The sequence below is a fragment of the Opisthorchis viverrini genome (assembly GCF_000715545.1).
Source record: "Opisthorchis viverrini unplaced genomic scaffold opera_v5_128, whole genome shotgun sequence".
NCBI lineage: Eukaryota > Metazoa > Platyhelminthes > Trematoda > Opisthorchiida > Opisthorchiidae > Opisthorchis > Opisthorchis viverrini.
Window position 1 is genome coordinate 1,243,870 of NW_008751782.1, and position 9,411 is coordinate 1,253,280.

A 9,411-nucleotide genomic window follows, 5' to 3' on the forward strand; every position below is an offset into this window, starting at 1 on the left:
AGTTGCTCAAATGCTTGAAGATGTGATATTTCGAATGGCCAAAACTTCCTTTCAGTGTTTCTGTAATGCTGTGTGGATCAGCCAAATGTCCCGAAATATGTGAAAGAGTCTGTGAAAATCACCCCATTTTGGTTGGTTTCCCTGCTGTGTTTCTGTACGGACAAGAACAGTCCCTTCTCATGCTTTGGGCATCCTGGCCGAGCCGGGGATATCGCTCACCAGTGAGCCCGGTGCTGTGCACACTACCAGTTCACACGAAATAGACCATTCGGTGTGATACGCATAGTACGGGTTGGCTACTTGCTGATTATATTGTTTTCCTCCAATTTATTAAGTGTGAAATATGCATGTATGTGAGGGTTTTGCGGGAGGTGTATTGTTCAGTTTCACATCACTCTTGTTTTGAACAGTCGTCCTCCAGTGCATATGCACTGCTGATGAGCACTAACAAGAGCATATGCACTATGAGCACTAACAAGAGTGAAACTCGAGTCCAGTGCTTCCCCACCTTTGGTGTGGATTCACATGAATGATCGCGCCGGGAGGGACAGACGACTGTTCAAAACGAGAGTGATGTGAGACTGAACAATAAACCTCCCAGTGGTTCACTTCTAAGATCATAACTGCTCGTCACAGAGGCCTGAGGAGCAGCAACTCGGTCTACGGTGTGGGTGCACACAACAACCACGCGATCCAAACATTTCGGCGTGATCAACGTCCAGGTAGGAACAACGGGCGAACGGCCTGATGATGACGTATCTCACGGTGTTTCTGACTAACGTTTATTTAAAGATGATTTAACTCAGTCATAAACAAAAGGTTTAATTTTGTGGGTTTTCGTGTCTTGCTTGCTGGCCTGTTCAACTGAACTGATTTTGTGTTCCCATGTCAGCAAAGCTGATGGAATTTGAAATTCTCCTTTTAATTCACGAATGTAAAAGTGAAGTATTATTTCATTTGTTCAGCACATAGGTTGATTCATCAACCTGCTTTTCACTTTTAACAAGTGTGTTGACCATTGTTGCGCTGTAACACTCAAACGCTCAAAGGCAAACTTGGCCAAAGCTGGTAGATTTGGAGAGCTCAAAAACACAAAAGGTCTAACAAGCCAGTGCTTTACCACGAACGTTTATGTAACTTCCATCTGTATGAGCATGTCTCAGATATTTCTAAACTAAAAGAAGTGAAAGAAAAGCAAAGAATGTCTGAAACTTTATCGGTTTGTAGTTAGCCAGTAGTATTTGACATCCCACTGACAGAACCATGCCTGGTTGTCAGCGTGTAGTCGATCCCGAAGGTAATACATTTCCTCGGTTTAGCCATGGTAGCTCATGGACCGTTTGTTTGCCCAGGAATGGGCCGTTTCGTCCTACCAGATAAAGAAACCGAATGTGTTTGTAAGATAGGAGAGGTCTATATGATGCCCCTGAGTTATAGGCAACATTTAACGAGAAAGATGTGACAGAGGAAGTGAAACTGCAGCTCCAAAACTCATTTTCTGATACACTGACAATTACAGGGCCAATTATTCCTTGGTTTTGCGGCTTACTAAAAGTCCGATTAGACTGACAACCGCACTTTGTTAGCAATCCTTCCACTCAGTCACATGATGCGTTCCAATATATCGACAAAATAAAACGTCAGAGTAGTCCATCGGAGATTGTTTCCCGATGACTTCACCATGTTCCTCTACTGAATGAAAGGTGAATTGTCCTGCGACTATTTGCATGAGAATAACAGAAAAATATCAACAGGTTAAAGGAATGGCTACAATGATGCACTGTAAACATTCACTTTCTGTTTTATGATAAACACCATAAACCAGTGGATGGTTATTTTCTACACTATTTATCAACGCACCTGTGATCAAATTATAACTCACAGAATTGAGAAACTTCATGGTGCGATGCGACTTTTAACCTGTTATAAAACTAGGCCATGTAAATCTGCGGTGGATTCCTTCAATTCATTTTGTGCGCTTTATGAACAAATTCTTACCTCAACAATGAAAAAACGTGAATTGCACACTGTTCCTGTCCCCACCTCACCAGACTGATGAAGGTTTTTCGCGCCTCGTGCATCCACTAGAGTCATTCAATACATGAATATCTCCAGGCTTTGTTCATTCATACCGGAAACATAATTTTATCGGGTGTTTGGCACACTCAGCTGGCTGGATAGCCTTAAATCTGAGCTATTCCGTCTGAATTAATTTCCCAAACAGACTACCTATCTTCGTCAGTTCATAGACAGGAACATGGGTCTGCAGGGGGAACAACAATGATAATAGTAAAAAAGGAAGGGCACTTAAAGATAATGATTTTAATGAACTTATTGCAGACGACTTTGGGAGGAAATTGATTGTACAACCAGTGATCTAATACTACTGATTTGTCCTATCAGCAGCCCATAGTTGCTCAAATGCTTGAAGATGTGATATTTCGAATGGCCAAAACTTCCTTTCAGTGTTTCTGTAATGCTGTGTGGATCAGCCAAATGTCCCGAAATATGTGAAAGAGTCTGTGAAAATCACCCCATTTTGGTTGGTTTCCCTGCTGTGTTTCTGTACGGACAAGAACAGTCCCTTCTCATGCTTTGGGCATCCTGGCCGAGCCGGGGATATCGCTCACCAGTGAGCCCGGTGCTGTGCACACTACCAGTTCACACGAAATAGACCATTCGGTGTGATACGCATAGTACGGGTTGGCTACTTGCTGATTATATTGTTTTCCTCCAATTTATTAAGTGTGAAATATGCATGTATGTGAGGGTTTTGCGGGAGGTGTATTGTTCAGTTTCACATCACTCTTGTTTTGAACAGTCGTCCTCCAGTGCATATGCACTGCTCATGAGCACTAACAAGAGTGAAACTCGAGTCCAGTGCTTCCCCACCTTTTGTGTGGATTCACATGAATGATCGCGCCGGGACAGGAGGACGACTGTTCAAAACGAGTGATGTGAAACTGAAACATGCATGTCTGCTGTTGACTTGTCGGAAAGATCCACTCGTTCTCCTCTTGTATTCTGCAAACGTCCGGTCAGTACTTTGACAAACGCTCACTCCATAAAACGACGAAGTGTTGATTTGGACGTCTTGCTTGGAATGAGAAACGCTTTGGAACTAACCGGAATCCAGTTAGAATGTGAACTTACTTAAGTTAGGGGATCCGGAATTTTATTTCACACGCTGCCGTCAGAGAAGTAGTATCAGACACAAAGTGTTTTTTTCCTCCAGAAAAGTCCGCAAACTGATAGAAATAGTACAGTATAGTATTGAGCAACGCCAAATACTTTCTAGCATGAGCGTCATCTATAAAGTTTGGCATAATCTGGCAGAAAGAGACGTGTGTAAAAAGAGGCAGCTCCTTGGGCTTCTTTGGTGTGAAAGCAGGCACACGTAGGTCCAGTGGAACACTTCCACGAGACCACCAAATGAATTCAGTGACCATTGAAATCCAGTGTAAAGTCAGGCGAGTAGCATCGTCCACACATCGATGAATTACAGAATGCGAAACTTTGACTTTGTCGTAGCAGGCAGACATCCCACATTCTTTCATTCCTTTTGCCTCAGTGTTATCCGTACGGATCAGATAGTTCATATCTTGTGCAGAATTATTTCGACCATAAATTTTCTCCAGACGCATCATGGTACGCAGTTCAGTGTACTACAATTCGACACTGTATTAAGAGGCGGCATGGCTTCCATGAATGTTTGATGTTCGGATCAGGGACATTTCATAGCAGTGCTCGTCGCGTTCGAGTACACGATACAGCTGTGCTTTACCGTCAGCTTTACCCTACTTGTCCGTCCGACCAAATTCATCAATACCATCTTCTTCAACGAAAGTGTTGATCATTATTGGTAAATTCTCCCGCAAAAATTTGTCTCTGCTGTCGATTTTGCCCGGGATTATCCAGTTCTGACGATGTTACCAAATATAGGTATCTCCGCAAACGGACCAACAGCGCTCAGCACACTCATTTACTATTTTTGACCAATTTTCGCAATCACCTCATCGCTGGAACCATTACAGTCTGCCACAACTTGCACTTGAGAGGGAAACTGATGTTTGTGTCCGTTCCAACATACTTTCTCACTGTTTGAAAATTTAAAAAAGTGTGGTTAACTTAGAAACAGCAACTGTAAGCAAACATATGTGGCCTAGAGACCTCCTAGTAATCCGTAACCTGATTTAATCACTAAAATTTAGAAAAAAACCTGGCAAACGAAAGGTTGGGAATGTAATTGAGTTTCAAACCACTAGTAGAAACATAAAACAGTCGTTCAGCAATAACTGAGTCACAACGTCCTGCTGGGCCATCTCGCCTTATTATGTCACATCAGTCGACTAAGCGTCAGTTTGTTCGTTAGCCTTTAAAGTGTCTCACAATAGTCAGTAACAGCAGCTTTCAACCTGACTGGCAATCGGTAGTTTTTACTGTTATCGGTGGTTATGGACATTTTGTTCATATTTGCCGTCAACAGTATGATAAAGGTTTTTTGCTGATTAGATAATCACATGGTGTGCATCTGGTTTCTTAGTCTCCATTCGCCTACCAGACCTCCAACACAAAAGGTGCACACACACCGGCACGAACACGCACATGAGCACGCACGCACGCACCACACATGGTCTTGTCGACTATCCGGGTCTCCGTTTGCCGCCGACGAACGACATCCGCAATCCGCGCACTGTTCTCTTTTGTCGGAGGTGGAAAAGATCTGGCCTATCGCTCTCGGTTGAACCAAACGTAACTAGGTTTCCGCCAACCTTATGTTCTACTTGAAACCAAACTGCATGAAATTAGCGAATATACACTCATTTGCAAATTAATTTGGTTTTTCGTGAGACCCACCTGGAACCCAGCTGAATCTCTCGTTTGTGATGTTTCCAGGCAACTGAATGTGCTGTACCAGGCCGCCTCATGTTTCAGTCGCTACGAGATTCCGAGATATCGGATACATGTATATTTGTAATGCACACTGCTCATAGGGATGCTGAAATTTCGCCGGAAGCCCACGATCGGGGCCCATCAGACAGGTGTAGTTCAGGGGTATTCGTTAACCTTATGTTCTGCTTGAACCTGAATTCATCTGATTAGAAAGATCATAAAAGAGGTTCATCTGGGTCCTCGGTGAGTCTCACGAAAAACCAAATTAGTTTGCAAATGAATGTATTTTGCTAAAGGTAACTAAACCCACCAAGCCCTCACCTAATCTGCACCAAACTGGGGGTGTTGATGCCCTCGTCCAGTTCATTCCCGTTTGTTTTGATTGGCCAAAAGAGAGTTGGTCCACTGTACCCGGCAATTCATTTTGATTGACATGTGATTCACCAGTTGACGACGGGCCATTGGACAGTACAGGAGGAGACGATGAACATCTCCAAATCTGACTAGTGAACTCATCGGTGCAAAAGGATCAGAAGTAATATCAGGAACAGCGAGTCTGAGAAATTAAGTACCTAGTCATGATAGGTCATGACCTCGACTCCCCGAAACATCGGCTATTGTCAAAATACGGCATTCAATACTGTATCTGAAAAAGGGTTTCAGCTTATGCAACCCGGCTGTCTAAAATTCGTTCACTTTGGGCGACTTACTTTCATTAGGAAGTTGCAATAGCCTCAGAAGACGCATCAACTGGATTAGCTCGCTCTTCCACAGGAATATGAAAAACAGATGCTCGACAGCGGGAGAAAGGGCACTCCATGAAAACGTTCAGTTGGGGATATATGATATGCCCAAATCATCTCAACGGTCATCAGCTTATGAGTGGTTTGTAGGCATGAGTACTTGAATTTCAGGCGTGATATTGTAGTGAGTTGTTAATGTTAGCCCCTGAGATCGGGTCAGCTGTGTAAAGTCGAAAAATGATGTCGGTTTTTGTCGGAATCTGACTGGTCAATGGAAACTAGGAAAAGACTTTTTATCTTGTGTACAGCTCAACAAGATATGGACCGAGAGCTAATTAGAAACTTCAAGGAAAAAGTGAAGCCAGGCTGCCCGAGCGCGAACACACAAGTTTCTTAACTGGGCTATAGATGTGTACGACGAATGCAGTCGTGTAGATTCATGGATTTAAAGGACAGCTGAACGGTTGTATTTGGCGCTCAGTATTCGCACAATGGAATCGAATTTTTGAAAACTACGACGTGTCCCCGATGAACTAAAACAAGAAGACAAGTAAATAAAGAGTACCAGCCCAAACTTTTGCCCCCCCCCCCATCTGGGCATCCAGGGGTCCCAGTGATGTTAGGAAAGTATTTCACCGTAATTTTCCACCAGAGTATGATGGCTTGGGTGAACAATGCAATTTGGTGAGCTGAGAAAACCTGAACGTAGATTGGGGTGGTTTTGGTTTGAGAACATACGCAACAGAATACAACATTCTGGTGCGAAAAAGTTTCGTTCAGCTCGCAAAGGTTCTGCAGCTAAGAGCATTGTGCGGCCAAGGAGCCCCGTTGTCTTCCAATATTTTTCGATTTACCAGAGCTACTGCATAAAATTCACTCGGAGGATACGCAACTTCGACCGGAGATTGCTTGAAACGAAGTTTTGCAATATTGTGAATATTAAAAACCTGATGAACTCTGGGATTTTGAGACAGACAAAACTGTATCGTTTGAAGAGTGGTGCCTTATTGACAGGACTGACTACAAACAGCCACAACAGTGGTGATCACCGGCTTTAGGTTTGCATACTTTACTAGATTTCATTTATGAAAAACAGATTTGATTCCCTTCTACTAGGCGTTCATGCATAACTGTTCGCAACGGGCTAGTTTACCACACCTGTCTGTCTGCTTCAGAATCATCGCAATCCACCCCGATTCACTGGCCAATAATCTATAGGCATGCCCACGCCGTCTCTTCGGGGCTGGCTGCCCAAGCAGCCAATATGATTGGAAGACTGTCACAAGGGTTAGTATAACCTAGTACAAGCTCGCGCTCGGCCCCATAGAAAACGAAGTGTTACTAAACCAAGCTTCAGCTTTCGTACAAACTCATATTCACAGGATCGTTCGAGGCATGATTTACTTTGGATTCCTCTTGATCACTGTGGGTGTGGCTCTCACAAACGAATTGTCTATTCGTGATCAGATTGTGAATAGTCTTTTTGAAAAGTACGATGTCAAGGTCCGCCCAAGCGAGTATACACAAAACGAGACTGTGGTCACTGTGTACATTTCCATATCGGCCATCACTTCTGTGGACGTGATGAATATGCAATACACTGTGGACATGCTGCTACGTCAAGAATGGCGTGACCCACGTCTTGCATGGGACCACAACCCACGCTATTCTAACTACACAAAGAATATAGTTTCTCCGACATTCAAAACGAAAATATGGATTCCTGACCTATTTTTCCGCAACGGAAAAGAGGGGAGATTGCATAAAATCACTTGTGAAAACCTTCTCATCCGCATACAACCAAACGGGGACGTGTTGTATAGTCAAAAGATTACAATGCGTTTGGCCTGTCAGATGCACTTGCGAACCTTTCCGATGGACACGCAAGAATGTGACATGGATATTGGGAGTTATGGTTATACATTAGAGCAACTTCGTTTCGTCTGGCGCAACGAGACTCCCGTAACATTGCCCCGTGATTTGCAGATATCTGAGTTCGACCCCCCGGAAGAAATGATTCCGCGTGACTGCTCCAGTCTGTACAAAACGACCACTGGACAATATACATGTTTAAATGTCACGTTCCTTCTTTCGCGTCAGATTGGCTACTGGTTAGCCAGTACATATATTCCAAACACCTTAATCATGGTGGTTTCTTGGCTAAACTTCTGGGTCAGCCCGGAAGCTGTTCCGGCGCGAGTCAATCTCAGTTTACTAACACTTCTTGGGGTGATTACTCAGACCACAAGCTACGCAAGCACTCTACCGCGAGTGTCATACATCAAAGCTATTGACGTTTGGACTATTGCTTGTATAGCTTTCAATTCTGGAGTTCTACTAGAATTCGCTTTCGCCTCACACTTGTCGAAACAACGCAAGATTTCCGAATGGCAGGCGGAAGTGCGCAAAATGGTTCGTCGAGAATTGGCAAGCTGGTGCAACACTTGTCAGCAGTCGTACGATCAGAATGAACCATCGTCAATCTGCCACATCGTTTCCGAGCCTGGTAAACCAGCATCGTTCATTGTTCCGAATAGTCGACTATCCGAATCATCGTCAAAAATGCTTGTGAGGATGACCAGTTCCGGATTGTCGTCAGCATCGTCCATGAAAGAATACAATAGCAACAGTTTGTTTTACAAATCACGTAGAGCAGGCAAACAACCGGAACAACGATGGATGGAACGGGAGCACTTTCCTAGTCGAACCGCTGCGATCGGATTCGAATCCAGCACTCCGGCAAAGGATGCTCTACTCCCAGTCAGCGAGATTCTAGAGCCTGCTGGACCGAAAAGAGGGGAAATTAATGAGATAGACATGTACAGTAGGTTTATTTTCCCTGCTGGGTTTATCATTTACAATTGCATCTACTGGGTATATTACTTGGTTCTGATGAAGCATAAGTAGATCTTCAAGTAACAGTTACACTTGGTACACTTGAACGCTATGTTGGAATTAGCACAAGTAAATGACATGAGTGTCCAATACGTCCCCTGTTTATTTTCTTCGATACACAAACCAGATTTCTCATGAGGTCTTGAGTGACTCGAAATGCTTGTGCTTTCGCCTTGGTTCGTAGCCCTTCCGCACCACACCACACTTCTACACAATGACGCGAATCTGGTTACTTACTTATTATCGCAGTGATGTCATTCCAAGATATGTAATATGTATCACAGTTCTGTTCGTTGTTACTGAAAAATATACACTCAGCTCACTTCAGAGAGGGATTCTTATCCTGAAGTCCACAAACTCTTGGGGGTTACGTAGAGGATTGTCTGGCCCAGAATTATGAGTGTGCGACCGCATTTTGAAACAAGGGATGAGCATGTAACGCCTTATCCATCCGGTATATCAACTGCTGATGTACGTTAATGCAGTGACCTTATAGTTTTCGCCAGACTTCTGCAGACTGAAGCCTGATGAGTTTTGGAACATCAAGATCCTTAATGTGTTGAGTAGGTCATTCATAAAGAACAACACCTGGTAAGACTGAAAACTCTTCATCGACGGAGGCATCTTATCCCCAAGAAACACATCAAAACCTACTACCATGGTCAGTGAGAAAGCTCGTCGAGCCAACACCATCCTCGGCTTCCTACGTGCCCATTCAACGGCGTCGACGACACTTCTCAAAACCCTAAAAACGACCTTCAGAACCACACTTCTTCTTCACAGTCTGCCAATATTTAGGAGTCGTTTCATGAGAAGTCTACCGTTCTTAGAGAAAAACAAGCTGACTTTCGAGAAAGATCCAATAATTGGGACTCATTTA

The 9,411-nt window shown here is 43.7% G+C and overlaps 2 protein-coding genes across 2 annotated transcripts in view; one reads left to right on the forward strand and one right to left on the reverse strand.

The window, feature by feature from the left end:
* Nucleotides 1–8,245, reverse strand: part of T265_06222 (hypothetical protein) — a gene marked incomplete at both ends in the record, with an annotated part of 34,891 nt that extends 26,646 nt beyond the window's left edge. The window contains one exon of the mRNA XM_009171430.1: nt 8,110–8,245. Within this exon, the coding sequence (XP_009169694.1) occupies nt 8,110–8,245 (136 nt within the window). The remainder of the gene's footprint in view (nt 1–8,109) is intronic.
* Nucleotides 7,032–8,543, forward strand: T265_06223 (hypothetical protein; the record flags this gene model as incomplete). The annotated part of the gene is made up of 1 exon (XM_009171431.1): nt 7,032–8,543. The coding sequence occupies one exon, from the start codon at nt 7,032–7,034 to the stop codon at nt 8,541–8,543; it is 1,512 nt and encodes a 503-aa protein (XP_009169695.1).
* Between the last annotated feature and the right edge of the window lie 868 nt (nt 8,544–9,411).